Here is a 15,394-nt window from a genome sequence, read left to right on the forward strand (position 1 = left end):
GTGGCGCAGTGGTTTGGCGCCTGCCTTTGGCCCAGGGTGCGATCCTGGAGACCCGGGATCGAATCCCACGTCGGGCTCCCGGTGCATGGAGCCTGCTTCTCCCTCTGCCTGTGTCTCTGCCTCTCTCTCTCTCACTGTGTGCCTATCATAAATAAATAAAAAAAAAAATTTAAAAAAAAATTAAAAAAAAATTAAAAAAAAAAATAAAACGGCCCACCTGTACAGCAGGGCCTGGCCTGCACCTGCGTGTCCATTTGTGGCAGAACCACTGGGCTTGCTCTATAACTTCCGGGACACGGCTGCTCTATAATCCATATGTCAACATGCATGAATCTCAAAAACAGGAAGGTCAGCACCCAAAAGCCTACCCGCGACTGGGACCAGGGAAGGGAACCAGAAGGCACTTAGCGCCCAGTGCAAATGGGGCAGTGAGTGGAGGACGTTTATACACTGCTGCATCCCATTCTCCTAACGGTCCTGTGGCTGGAATATAAACCCCGCACTCCAGGCGGGGAAACTGAGGCTCAAACAGGCAACGTGACTTGTCCAGGCCATGTGGGTGGAGAAGGCTCTGGACCAGACCGAGGATGGAGAGTCTCCGTGTTTCCACCCACCCTTTGTCTGGCAGTCACTGGAGTATCCGCCTGCCTGCTGTACATTCATTCATGTGCTCACTCCCTCACAAGCATTCTGAAAGCACCTACTCTGTGTCATGCACTTTGCGGTCACTGGGGAATAAGAGAAATCAGACACCCATCTTGCTTTCGTGGTGCCCGCAGACAGTGGGGCTGTGCCAACTGAAAATGGGTACTTTGCATATCGGAGAAACCCAGCCACACAGCTCGTCTATCCAATGTTGACGGCAATAGTAAAGTGTTAGATTGAGAAGCGATCCATGTAGATTATTATTTTTGCAAGGCTTCAAATCGTACACAGGAGTCGCTTGGTTAAGTAAGATCCAGAGAGCAGAGGCAGTGACTCGAGGCCCTCTGAAATGCACGATGCATTCAGGAACTATAAAAGGATTATGAAAAATATTATATTCCAGAAACAGCACGCAAACAGCTGCCTTAAGTTTTCAATAGAAGCCGGTTGAAAATGCTCACCCGCCGTAATTTCCAGAGACAAATCTCCCTGCAGTTTATCCGATCCACTGTTGAAATTTCCATACCCAGCCCTCTATCTGCAGTAATAATAACCCAAATTCCATTTAGTGTTCATTTGAGCAGTCAGGATAAAGTCATTTCTTATTATCTCCCCACTGTGTAAAAAACAGCTTGAAGGTAGGAAGTCAGCAAGCATTTTCACCAAAAAGTAATTATTGTAAGTGACATTTTTACTGCTGGCATGCCATAAGGCGAACTGTGCATTCAGAAGGACAAGTTGCTGAAACAAAATGACAGGGTACTCTGTGACATTCTGACAAGAACCCAAACATTATTTAACTGGTGGCTGGTCTGATGCACCACTTCTCATTATGTCCATAGTTTAGGCTTTGAGCCCCTGCCAAGCCAGGAAATTCCAAGTGACTATGAAGACAGACAAGTATGGGGAGATGGGAGAGGGGAGGGAGAGGATAGGGGGTGGGGGGTTGCCGGGCAGAGCTGGGGAGCAGCATGGCTGTGGCCTGGCAATGTGGAAATGTGAGCAAGGGAGGAGATCGAGAAGAGGAAACGGGGGTGCAGGGGGAGAGGCAGAGTGGAAGACAGAGCCAGAGGCGGGATGGCAGACTTGCCACTGTGGTTGCTTGGGGAGTGGATCAGGGTGTGCAAAAGGTCCTGGGGTGCCCGGTGCTGGCATCCTGGGTCCAGCGGGAGCCCTGGTGGCCTGGAAGGACCCTGCCTGGCTCGAGGCCTTCCCAGCGGATGGGGCTGACAGCCTCAAAGAGTACAAGAGGGTGACCATCAGGCTGCAACACTTCTCAGTGGACTTCAGACGGGGGTTGCGTGAGGAGCCACTGAACCCTAACGGACATGTCGGGACTCACTTGGCTTCTTCTAAGAGACACCCTCACCTCAAAAGTGCATGGTGATGCTCATTGGCCCTCCTGTTTTTTCCTCAGAAATCGACCAGGCTGCCCCACATGGTCATGTGAGACCCCTTTACTGATGTCCCTGGTGCCCAACCCTGCCCCAGTGGCAGTGGTGGTGGCAATGTACATGGGCTCCTGGGTCCCGAACCCTGCCTCTGGGTCTAACAGCAGACACTTCCCACCCCTTAGGACTACCACCGACTTCCCCAGGCCAATAGAAAACATGGAGTACAGGGGAGTAAGCGAAGGGTCCCTGGCGGGCAGTCTCCCCCACCCACAGGAAAGGTCTAGTCCCAAACAGGTGGTGGCACCAAGCATCAGTGCACACCATGCCCACACTCTAGGCCCTGCCTCCCTCTCCTTGGGCTGGCAACACTCTCTCTGGCCCCGAGCCAACTTGGGCATTGCCTTAAATCACTGAAAATCTCAGCAAACCTACCAAATCCCTTGTTCCCCCCCCCCCCCCCCCCCCCCCCCCCCGCCCAACCAATGGCAGAAAGGTGTAACCTGAGCAAAGTTGGACAGAGAGCTGGGGAGGGGCCTGACTAGGCCGGGTGGGACCCCCATGCTGGCCCAGGAAGGGAAAAAGTTCCAGTTGGTCCTCGTTTCTTCTGTAATGCGGAACATCAATGCTTTCTCTCCCATACACCCGGCCCCCTGCCAGCACAGAAGGCAGGCAGATGAGCAAAGAGCTCTGGCACACAGTAGGTACTGGGCTGCGTGCGCGCGTGAACAAAACATTTTTAAAGCCTGTCTAAGGAACTCTTACAGTGACGTAAAACCCAAAATACTTATTAACAAAGAAAACAAAATAAAAGCAAGGTTGTTACTTGGGCCACGTACAGCTTCCCTCCCCAAACTTGACTTCTAAGCCACTTGAAGAGAGGGCCTGCCTTTTTCATTCAACAAGGGGGTCCTCCAAGAGCCAGGCAGGGTGCTGGGAGATGGGGCACAGTGGCGAGCCAAGCAGACTTCATCAAGCAAGTCACGGTCACAAAGATCCTGAGATGAGGGCAGGACAGGGACGCGCGGGGGCACTGTGACACTGCTGCTGAGGCTGGGTGGGCCGGGAGCCAGGGAGGGAGAGATAGGGGCCGGGTCACACACTACGAAGGTGGAAGGTGGGACCTGAGGGAACGGACTGAAGCAGGGGAGTGCCGCAGCCAGTGTGCCATCTGGAAAGAAGGCTCTGGAGCTTGGGTCAGGGTGGGGACTGTGGTAATGGGAAGAAAAAAATGAGAGACACTTAGAAAATAGAAGCTGTGTGTATGCATACATGTGTGTGCGTGTATGCGAGCGTGTGTTTGGGAGGGTGCTTCAGAGAGAGAGAAGGATGGAGACGGGCTGCCAGTCTTCGGCTTAGACAAATGGGGGTAGGGGGAGCACTGGGGTCCTGTTCACTGAAGGGAGCAGTTCTGGGGAGACAAGGCTGAGTCCAAGGTCAGGTGCATTTTACCGGAAGGGGTGTTGAGTTCTTGGGTCTGGCAGTGGTGGTCAGCCCATGGTGGGAGGAGGCAGGAGGCAGGAACGTGCCCAGCTGGGCGCCTCAGCCTGGTGCATTGCATGAGGGTGCAAGAGAAGTTGCCTCATGTCACCCAGAGATCTACAGATGCTCGGCTCCTCCCAAGACATCATCTTGTACAACCCAGGGCTTCCCTCACTCTTGAGATGTTTTTTCTCTCTTCTCCCAAACTGAGGAAAGCACACACGAGAGAGATGTTCTGTGCTGACCCCAACAGCACCGTCCTGCGACCATGGCTGAGCTGGGGGTGGGCTCGGCGGAAGGTTCCAGGTGTCCGTCTGCCCTCTGTCAGGGATCATCATTTTTCTGGTGCATGTTTTATAAGCTCTGAAGGAAACACGCACATCAAAAGCAGCGTTTGGGAATGCAATGTTCGTTTAATTTGGTTCAAAATTAAAAACGCTCCTTAAATTACAATTCATCTTTTGTAGTGAACTCAGTCTGGTGAAGCTGCAGAAGGAGCACTGGGCGACACAGTTGGCCCTGCTTCACGAGCTCGGTGCTCACTTGGTTTCCAGCATTTCTGCAGATCCATACTGATTTAGAAATAATGCTTTCAAATTACCTTCAATAACCTTATTACCAAACCAGCTGTGTGTATGAACACTTATCAATGCGTCCCTGTGCATTAAGAGAAAATGTATGTCATACAAACAGTCTAAATATATATTACCGAGATGGGAAAAAACAAACCCTCTAGTTAAATTGCTTCGCTGTAATCAAAGATTAATCACTGTGTGAGTGTGTGGCAGCGTGTGCGCCCGCACGCCCGTGTCCTCTCTTTTTCTCCATGATTCCTTTATGGCTTTGGGCAAGCCTGCCCATCCTTTACCGATGGCCACGTTCTTGGCAGACAGGTCACCCTGCTGTTTGGAGAGCGGAATTAATTTTCCCAGATTCCAAGGAGTTGGAGGAGCCAAGTGGTGGCTTTGAATATGGTTTTGTTTTTGGGCCTTCAAGGCCTGCAGCTCAGAAACCCTCCTATCCCCAGGCACCTGGTGGACAGCAGGCTTCGGACTGTCCATCTGTGCAGAGGCTCTAGTGTCCGCCCCAAGAGCAGCCTGTTCCCTCTCAATAACGCTGCCAGGCAGCCTGGCGTGTGGGTAATGATGTCTGGGCTGTGACGGAATGTTCCGCAGAGGTCCCAGGGCTGACGGCAGCCACTGAATGTGCCAGTGTGGTGGGCTGCACCCCAGCTTCCGCATAGTATGCGGGTGGATGAAGTGACCTGGTCCTCCATGGGCACCGGGTTGTGAGGGGTGAAACCGATCCTGTCTCCGACGTTCACGACGGCACTAGGAAAGCTATTACAGTGCGTTATTTTACACATCCTCCTAATCTCTCCATACTGCTTTACTTAATTTGTGATGAAATTGTTGAGAAAGGGTACTTAATGTAGGCCAGTCAGTAAAAGTAATTTATCATCTTCCCGCTTCAGTGCGCACGTTATCAGCGAACTCATTTTCTGCATTCATCATGCAATCAGCCTATTATTTGCATATTAATCAGGCAGTGGACCATGAAAGAACTGTATCCCAGCCAAACGCAGCACTATCTCAGGAGAAACACTCCGTAATTATCATACATCAGTGTTATGATGTGGTAATTGATTATAACATCTTTCTGCTGCCCCTGGGGAGCCCCTCTGCTCACCCGGCTCCAGGCACTCTGGACAGATTGTTCCTTTCCTCCCCAAAACAGAGGAAGCACTGCTGTTCTGACTGCTATTTCAGGGGAGTATTGATCCTCTCCTTCCAATTTCAGGAGGTATTTAAACTACGTGGAACAAAACTGACTGTAAAACTTAGGACTGAGCAGGTGTAGCCAGGAAGAAGGCACATCCCTCTGGACTCCGTGCCTGGAGAGGCCCCCCCCCTTTCCCCAGCTTTTGGCTTTGGAGGTGCTGCTCAACAGCTTCCAAGAAAGTTTCCTTATCAGACAAAATGCTGCAACTCTAGTCCCTCCTTGTTGCAAAGTTGGTACAAAGGCAGTTTGGCTGCTTTATTTAGGTGCCAAATGACAGACTAATTTTGGTCCTCTTGTAAAGGACAAATCCAACATCTGCCAATTCAGACTTGGGCTATATTTAGGGAATCTACTTCCAAAGGGAAGAACAAAACACAAAATCAAGATGAGGCCAGTGATGGAGTCTCCTGGCTCGCTTTCTTTCTGAGATGCCCTCCTCACTCCTTGTGAAGACCCTGAGCGTGGCCCTAGCACATGGGGCTGGGGTCAGGAGGTCGGGAGGGGGGCCGGGCTGGCTCTGGGCTATAGGCAGGGGGAGGGCATGACAGCTGAAGGAGGGGGCTGTCCCAGCAAGAGAGAGAGCCCTGGGACACTGTGTGTATTTTCCCTGGATGTAGACGGGAAGGGTTTCAAAGCATCATGGACCCGTCTCCCAGGCCAGATGGATTACATATGTTCCATGGCAAAACTTCAGAGACTTGGGTCTGACTCTGCCACTGATCTGTCGCTGGGTTCTCTCCTCTTTTCCTGCCCAGCTCCTGGCTGAAATACAAGGGATGCATCCCAGGGTAATGGAGGTATCTGATTTTCTACGGTCTTTTATCTTGGATTTGCTCTTTTGTATTTGTTCAAATGTATAATTTGAACCCCGTTTTGTTCCTTGTTTTGAAATGTGGCCTTGACTTCTGAGCGTAGTTCCAGGACCAGCCATTCACCCATGGTGGTGAGACCAAGCCCGTAGGGGCAGGTGACAGCTCGCCTGGACCTACCTCCACACTCGGCAGCAGGGCCGCTGGTCTCAGGACCATGCATGCCTTTTCCATCTTCTTGACTGGGGCCAAATCACCTCTCATCTCTGTGCCTTGGTCTTCTTTGTTGGTAAGATGGGGAACATCGTGTCCATTTACTGATTAAGGATTTGTAGCGTTCCAGCTGTTCTTTCTTTACATCTCAGGTTGAATTCATAGGTGTTCAGGAAGGTTTCAAAGTTATCTAGCTAAATTTGGGGGACCAGATGAAACGAGGACCCCTACTCTTCCACCATCTTGCCTCTGTCCCGGATTAAGGATTAAAGGTGTTGAGACACATAAATACAGGAGTTTCCTCATTTTATTCCTACCACCTTTTTAAAATTCCTTGAGGATGTTTAGGCATTTAAGCTTTCTTCAGCCTTCCCTAGAACCAAATCACTGAAAACCGAAGTCCTCATTTGCTCCTATGACCTACTTTTGCTTCTTGCACTGAATGCCCAGTGTACTGTAAATTCTGTTTTCCAAAGAGAGTCTAAAGGGGAGAGAAGGCAGACGTGTCCAGAGGCCCGTGACCAGGGCCTGCAAGGGCCTTCTCCAAAAGGGGAGCTGGAGTGTGCCGGGACAGAGGTCCAGGCAAACCAACCGAAAGAGCTTGAGTGGGATGGTATTGTTGCTCACCCATGCCGACAGTCACACCCATATCCAGACAAGATGGCCTGGTTCCATGTTAGTTTGCCCCAGATGGCATGAGCGATAACCTGCAGTCTTGTTCTAGAAGCTCAGAATCTGGGATCAACTTTGCAGAATTGTGGATGGACAGGCAACTTCCAAAGATGGATGGCATTTCAGAGAAGCTTAGAATCTGCAGAGCTGCATGCAGGTCATCCTTCAGTGGACCCCAGCTGCCACCCAGCAACGTTTGCACTCGACAAGCTACCCCAAGGAGTGAGTAGCTGGGCTTCTTTTCTGTTTTAAAGCCAGAGGCCTGGCACCTTGGGTGTGCACATGTACTATTCTGCAGCTCTCCATGCGCACACAAAGCAGCATGTAATGCTAGTGGTGGCAGCAGAAGTAAACATTCAAATAGCATTTCCTCTGTGCCAGCCTGTTTCGGAAGCTTTTGTGCACAAAATCATTTAAACCTCCCAACAGCCTAGGAGACGGGTACTGTCTTCTCTCCCTTTTATAGGAGAAACTGAGACACAGAGAGGTTGAGTCACTTGCCCAAGGCCACACAATCGCTCAGGGGGAGGGGCCGGATGAGACCTCTGCAGTCTGTCCAGCCTGCCTCGACACTGCTGCTCACGTGCGCTCAGGGCTGGTCACTGCAGGATAGTTTCTTATGTTTTGCTGTTAAAAGTAATTTACATCTCTCTCACTAGTGATTGGTTAAATAAAATATGGTATATATCCAGATACGGGGATTCCCTATGGATGTAAAAAGAGGAGGAGGAAGTTCTTTGTGTGCTGGCCTAGAAAGTATCTGCTATATTTTGCTAGTTGAGAAGAGCAAGGCACAGCACCTTGAGGCCTGCATGCTCCGTTCTGTGTGGAGCATCTAGACGTAGAGACTGTCTACAGGAAACTGGGAATAGGATCGTCCCTGGGGAGGGCAGTTTGGGGACTGGGGAATTCGGGAGGCTGGGTGACTGCTTTTTTAAAAAGGGCGTAAGCCCCTCAAAATCTTGCCTTTTATAATCATAGTGTACTTTACTTCTTCAAGAAAATCCTACAAATCATAATTTTTAAAAGAGTCAAATAAATCTCCTATTCGGAGTTACTCTGATTCCCTCCCCTCTCTCTTTTTTTTTTGAGAGGCATGGTGGCAAATCCCACTGTAGGAACAGAGACCTTTGGGGGGTGCTATACGCTGAAGCAGCCTTTCCTGGGAACAACATTTCCTGCCTGAGAGCAAACACTGAGCCAGCTGCGTGCTCAGGGAGGCCTGTGTGGGGCCTGCAGGTAGAGCGTGCTCCAGGGGAGGGCAGGTGGGCTGGGCCTCCACTCTCCCTTGCCCTCCTGTGTTAATGCTACAGTGGGGATGCTTTAGTCCCCCACAACGAATCCCACAATGTTCCTAGTGGCTACGAGAACTGAAAAGCAGCACGTGCAAATATTAGGGGGACGTAATCCCAACAAGTCACATTTTGAGAATATTAGTGACAGGGCACCCTCCTGTCCTGTGGTGTGGGGGCTGGGAGGGAGTCCCACTCTGAGGCCCTTCATGGGCTTGCTCTGCCCTAGCCTGCATCTCATCACTCTTGAAGGATTAGCTGTAGTACAACCAAATCCCTTTCTACCTGAGCTCAGCTGAGATAAGGTTGACAATTTTTGAAAGACATTAATTAGAAGGAAACTCACAACTCCTAGACCATCTTGGCAGGCAGTGGGGAGACACATTGCTCTTGACAGACCAAGTTACGGCACTGTACCCAAAGTGAGCAAGGAACATTCTAGGCCCTGGTGAGAAGTTCCCTAAGCCCTGCCTTGGCCGAGGGTCCCAGGCCTGGCTGGTTCTGAGGCACGCACTTCTCAGGCTCATGGCCTCCTCCTCAGCCCACCCTCTGTTTGAAAAGGCCCTTCCCCACAGGAGGTCGAAAGACCTTTGCGCTTTGGGCCAGCATAGCCTACTGACTAACGTCACATCCTGCCCTCTATGCTTCTCTAGGAGGGTTTTCTGAGCCCCCTCCAAATCATCCTGTAGCCCTAGACAATTTCTCCTGCCTGGGCACAGTCAGATGCCATCTCAGTGTCCAGGCTGTGCCCATGTTCTGCGTACCAGAGGCCACTCTGCCCACTGAGTCTTGAACCCTCCCTCACCTGTCCCCTCCACAGTCCTGTGGTGGAAGGTTTTTCCTGGTTAGACTCTGGCTCCCTGTGGTCCAAAGGTGCAGCCCTTAAGTGAGGGGCTTCTCCCCTCCATCCTGGGATCTCTTTGAATGGGATCAGTGAGAAGCCTGGGGGGCTGTGTTGCCCATCATGGGCCTCAGCCCACCTCCTCTTGAGAAAGAGCCATCAGTGAGGGAAGAAGTACTTTGGGATGAGATGCGGCAGGCCAGCATTCCAGGCCCAACACCGCCAGTGGGGCAGGTCACCAAGGTCACTCTGAAAGAGCAATGCACCACCCATCTGTCCACCTCTACTTTTCTTATACAACAGAGTAAAGGAAGCTACGTACAGGGAAGACAAAATTCCCCCAGAACCCACTTTGCTTCTGTCATTTTATTTTATTATTATTTAAAAAATATTTTATTTTGAAGTCATCTCTACATCCAATGTGGGGCTTGAACCCACAACCCCAAGATCAAGAGTCAGATGCTCCATGGACTGAGCTAGCCAGGTGCCCCCTATTGTCATTAAAAAAAAAAAAAAAGCCCTCTGAATTAGGGGCTCCTCACCTTTTTCAAAGGTGCCACACATGCCATGTCCTTTCATGACTATGAACCTTGGGCCTACAGAACCCTTCCTGCAATGTCCTCCTTTCTGATGCCTTTGCAGCCCAGCCCCTCCTTGGGGCTTCCTCAGTGTGGGGATGGGGACTGTACCCACACATACCCAATGACAGACAACCAGAAGGGAGGTTGTGTCTGAATCCAGAAACCTATCTTCTCTGACTTTAGAAGAGACAGTTATTCCTTCATTACGGCATTCCTGATACAACAAAAAACATCCTAATGCAGGTTTCAACCAAGAGAGAAAGATATGGGTGGAGCACTCAGTTCTTCTGGCCACCATGACACCACCTCTTGACAATGAGTGGCTGCACAAGGCTGAGCTGCCCATCAAATGATGAGCAGCAGCCACCTGGCTCAGGGAGGGGGCACTATCTTTTTTCTTTTCTTTTTTTTTTTTTTTTAATGATTCATGATGCTATCTTAACATTTTTTAAATTTTTATTTATTTATGATAGTCACACACAGAGAGAGAGAGAGGCAGAGACACAGGCAGAGGGAGAAGCAGGCTCCATGCACCAGGAGCCCAACATGGGATTCGATCCGGGGTCTCCAGGATCATGCTCTGGGCCAAAGGCAGGCGCCAAACCGCTGCGCCACCCAGGGATCCCGAGGGGGCACTTTCTAGTTTACACGGGGCCTTCCAGAATTCTCTTTTGTCTCTCTGCTGTCTGTGGCTATGTGTAAATCAGTTATATTTATACAAATCTTTTCAGGGGTTAGAATAACTCTTCCTGTAGAGAACCAACAGTTACTCTCGCTGATTTATTCTGATGAAAAGAGAAGAAAAAAAAAATCAAATCAAATCTAGTCTAACGCACAGAATGATGAGATTTAGTGCCATGGAATCTTTAAGAGGGGGCAAGTAGCCCCTCCTTTTCTCCATTAACACGCTAGCCAAATGCCTGCATGAGAATCCTATTGCTGAGATCAAAGCACTCAAACCCTGGACATTTTCCTGGTCATCTCATGGGCGCGAAGTGAGAATCATTATGCAGATTACCAAGGAATGTCAGCCTGTCCCTAACCAGGGGCTGCTGCCACGGGAATCCCCTGGGTGCCTGAACCTCCCGTACAGCACCCGGCCTGTGGCCATCGTGCCAGTGAGGGGGCACATGTGAGACCACCCATGTTTAAGACATGGCAGCAGCTGTCCCCCTGAGAGGCAGCTGATGCCCTGCTGAGAGCAGTGACACGGAGCCATGAATCCTCCATGGGGGGAGATGACTCGGAATTCACAGTTCCTGACTGATACACTGGGAAAAAAGCTGGAGGTTTTACAGTTTGCAATAATCCATCTGAAGCCAGTGTGGAAGCTTATTAGCTACAGTAACGAAATGCTCTCATGTTAAAAAGTTACAAAGCGGAGCCCACCGGTTCTCTGTAATGTAATGACTAACATTGCATCCAGGAAAATCTGGAAAATCCTCCCCCGCCTCCTTTTTTTCTGCCCCTTTTAGATCGTCTCTTGTCTCCTTCCCTCCCTTGGGGCAAAAAGATTAATCACACCAAGGAACTGTGAATATGAAATAAGCTTCAGGGAAGGAAAATGGGGAAAAAAAAAATCCAGTGGTTTACTAGATTGTATCTACCTACCGATCTATGTACCTCCCTCCCTCCCTAGCTATACATATGCACACAAGCAACCCCCTTCCTTGTACTTCAAGATTTTCTTCCCTTTAAAAAAGCCTGCTAGCTGATAAGCATGGATGGCAGGCCACACTCAGAGAAAACAAGCCTTACAAGGCCCCTCCCTTCTCCTCCTGTAAGTGCTTTTTCTTGGCTTCCCCAGAGCACTGCAATTGCTAAGCAGTGTGAGGTTGGCTGAAGCATGATACCTAGGATGGAAGACAGACAAAAGGAAGACGCAGAGAACCAACCCCCAAAGGCCTCTCTGCAATGCCATCTTTAAATACTTCTGTCATATTAGATCAAAGACGACCCTGGATGGAACTGCCGACGCCCCTCCCCAAGACGCTGGGAACTTTGAAAGAAGCCAACTCAAAAATGTTGTGTAGAGGACCAGGCTGCCTGGAAATACATGAACAAGTATGTGATCTTAAGTTCGGTCTTTAACGCCGCCCCCCACCCCCCAAAGGTACTCATGTGATTGGCAGGGGACCCTCTACTCTGATGATTTTTCATCAAGACCCCAAAGGCTTACAAGCAAAAGCACAGGTCACCGGTGGAAAATGGCATCAACCTTCCCAAAGGCCCAAGGCCATCACCCAATGCTCAGATCATCAAAGAACATTCAGGAATGGTTCTGTTCACCAGGAGGAACTGGTGATGTAATTCAAAGTTCAGTCTCTTGCTGTAAAACTCATCAGCAAGCTTGACATATAGATCATTAAGGAAAACGGAGACCCTGAGGGATGACGGCACTGGGCAGAAAGAGGCAGACAGGAATTCTTTAGTGAGGCAAACAGATTCCTGCGTCAGCAGTTTGCCGTTCTGATGAGTGAGGCCACTCTACTCCTGGTCACCTTATCACCATGGTAACTGAGGACGAGCCCTGCACTGGGCCCACGCGTCCTCTGCTCTGAGTCCATACCTCTCACTGAGGGGCTGTGGATAGAGGGCCAGTCTTCCAGAGTCCTGCCACAACTGGGAGGCTACCCTCCCAGCCAGGCCAGCTCAGCCACCTGGATGCTCAGCTGCTGAGCATTTCTCACCATATTCAGGAACCAACCAACCCAGCACTGGAATGATCGTCCTGCAGCCAGCTGGTTCTACTGGGCCGAGCCACCTCTGGCACACGCCTCATGGAGCCACCACCAAGGACAGCATCTTTCTGAGTCTGGGGGCTTCTTGGAAAGATTCTGTGGTAGCCATGGTGAGAACAGAGAACCAGAATCCTGAGGAAGTCCTTGAACTGGATTCACTACCATGCCTTTGGGACAGCACTGCTGAAGCCTTCCTCAGAGACACTGTTTCTCTAATCCATTGAGGAAGATTCTGGAGTCCCCTATGGGCATCCATCCCAAAGATTTACCAATACGCATCATCATAAAATAATTCCGTCTTTTGAATCTAAATTCCACATGCTGAAAAGTTCAGCTACTTTGATTTTTAGAAACATTCTTGAAAGGATAATATTGATAGTAAAGAAATTTCAAACAAGGAAAACTACGACCCACAGTCTTGCCACTATGATAATCATTCTTCTTGTTTTGACAAGCACTTTCTAGTCTTTGCTGATCCAGAGAAACATTTTTGGTTAGCTACCATCATGATATTAAAAAATTTAGGGGTGCTAGGTGTCCCACACTTGGTTTTGGCCTAAGTTAATGATCTTAGGGTCCTGGGATCAAGTCCTGAGTTGGGCTTTGTGCTCAGGGGGTAGTCTGCTGGAGACAGAGAGATAGAAACATAGGTAGAGGGAGAAGCAGGCTTCCTGTGGGGAGCCCAAGATGGGACTTGATCCCAGGATCCTGGATCATGACCTGAGCCAAAGATAGACTGTCAATCACCGAGACACCGGGGGCCCCAGATTCTCTCTTCTTCTGCCCCCCGCCCCCACCTGTGCGTGCACTAAGATAAATGTCTTTAAAAAAAAAAAACCCTGTGTTTTCCTAGAATATATGAAATATTTTTCCATTTCTCTCCACAATCACCATGACTATTGTTTCCACGGTTTCCCTGTTATTGATAAGGGGCACGATGGGTAAATGGTCTGCAATCTGTCTCCCATCTTGCAGAGGTGACACAGGGAGAGGCCTGCTTGCCACCCCTTCACAGAAACCACTGGAAAGTTCCTCAGTGCTCACTTTTATCCAGGCTCCCTGCCCCTGCCAATTTGTAGACTCTCCAAGCATTCTATGCATCAATTTGTTTTATAAAGTAATTTGATATCTCACAAATACTATTTACTTCCCTCTGAGGAGCCTGGCGTGGTTTTCCTATATTGGAAATGTGACTGTGGAAGTTCCAGTATGGTAGCAACTACCTGCCATAGAGCAAAGAGCAAAAGGCCATTCTTTTCAAGGATTTGTTCACACATGGCCAAGATTTTGGCATCAATTATAACTGACCTGAGACTGCAGGAGATCTCATGTTTTATTTAGGAACAAGTGATTTTGATCTAAAAAATGTCTGTCACATTCTACCAAGTTTAGTCCTAAGTCTGGTGGGGCAGCAACTACTCTTGGGGGACTATGGGGAGGCCAACTTTCTGCTGCAGCAAGAAGAGGCAAGGCTAATTTTTGATGCAAATGTCTGCAAAACTCTGGCACAAACAAGGTGTTGCATTATTTACCCTAATGCATCTGGAATATGGGCCAGGGCTGGGTAAGTTCTCTGGGACTTGTTAACCAAACTGACCAAGCCGGAAATGAAGTGAGAAGGAAGTACCAGTGATCCTTCTTTGGGTGGACAAACCATTCCATTTAGATGTCCAGCCAGGGGACCAATGATTCGGGTAAGATATAGCCTTCTGCCTCCCATTCTGGTCAAGAGCAAACTGGGAACATCCGAAACACAAGCTTGGCCAGGAGCTCTGCTGCAAGCGCCCCGCTCCGGCTGCATCTGTGCGTGGGTTTGGCATCTCACAGTGGTAGCGGCCGCTGCCGCCCAGCTGTTCCCGCGCTACACATGTTTTCCCTCGTAAAACTTGCAGCAGGCTGGCGGGCTTCACGCTCCTCACTTAGCTTTGTTTGTGTTTTCAATGAATCAATGGGATATGGAGGCTAATCAACATGTTTAGAAAAATAAAGGAAAAACGAGGAGCAGCACAAGATGCTGGCTGTTCCTGGAAGCTGGGCGAGCAAAGCTCTGTACCAGTGGGATCGCGGGGAGGACACTCAAGGGGGTCTGGGAGCATGGTGCTTGCGCAAGGGGTCCACAGAGCCGAAATGCCACCTCAGAGATCTGGGGCTTCAGATGCCAACAAGCAGCAGCCAAGCGTCTCGGCCGGCTGGCACTCCAGAGCCCCTCTACCTGCCTCCAGGCTGGATTCCCATGCTCAGCCTCACTCTTCGGGGCATCACTGGCTCTTATCCAGCTATACCCTACACTGCTCCCAGGAGCCCCCTGCCATCTCCTTTAGGTGATCCCATCTGCCATTTCCTTCTTCCCCATCCTTCTTGCTTGAAAGTGACCCCAAGGTCTTCCGGACAGACTCAACTTCTCCCTACCATGACCCTGCTGGGAGGATATCATGTGCCCAATCCTGTCCCCTCCTATTCAAATGGAGGCCCCCCCCAGGTGCAGACTCTGTCTCTGACTCGGACCCTGGCCCCCAGTCCTGGGCACTTAAGAAGCCACAGACCAATGAGACAATTTGGTGGCAAGCAGGAAAACACCAGAAGAAACCCTCCCTTGGCTCTTGACTCTCCTCGTCTCCATTAGAAACTAGGATCATGAGAATCTAACATGGCAACAAGCCAACAAGATAGAATGTTTTCAGCTCCCTGGATCCAAAGTCAGGGATCAGAGTCTCCCCACTATGGACCAGAGAACAGGAAAACTTACAGGGGAGGGAAATATCTCACACAAAACAAGAGACATTAGTAGTTACCTGAGCTCACACAGCCCTGCTGCAGGGGGTCCTGTAGTGACGTCACAGAATGGAGAACTAAATAAGATAAGAGATTACAATTAAATGGGGAAACAAAGCCCAGGCATTTAAAACTTCCTAATGCCCTCAACGCAGCAAAGTGGGGACAGTGAC

The 15,394-nt window shown here is 49.9% G+C and overlaps 1 protein-coding gene across 13 annotated transcripts in view; it reads right to left on the reverse strand.

Moving 5' to 3' along the window:
* Nucleotides 1–15,394, reverse strand: part of CUX1 (cut like homeobox 1) — a 364,476-nt gene that overhangs the window by 48,185 nt on the left and 300,897 nt on the right. For 8 of the 13 annotated variants that reach the window (XM_049111084.1, XM_049111083.1, XM_049111081.1 and 5 more), the window contains one exon: nucleotides 15,242–15,298. The exons of the other annotated variants lie outside the window; for them this stretch is intronic. In XM_049111084.1, the coding sequence (XP_048967041.1) occupies nucleotides 15,242–15,298 (57 nt within the window). The remainder of the gene's footprint in view (nucleotides 1–15,241; nucleotides 15,299–15,394) is intronic. 13 annotated transcript variants of the gene reach the window in all.

Source organism: Canis lupus, chromosome 6 (assembly GCF_003254725.2).
Source record: "Canis lupus dingo isolate Sandy chromosome 6, ASM325472v2, whole genome shotgun sequence".
Taxonomy (NCBI): domain Eukaryota; kingdom Metazoa; phylum Chordata; class Mammalia; order Carnivora; family Canidae; genus Canis; species Canis lupus.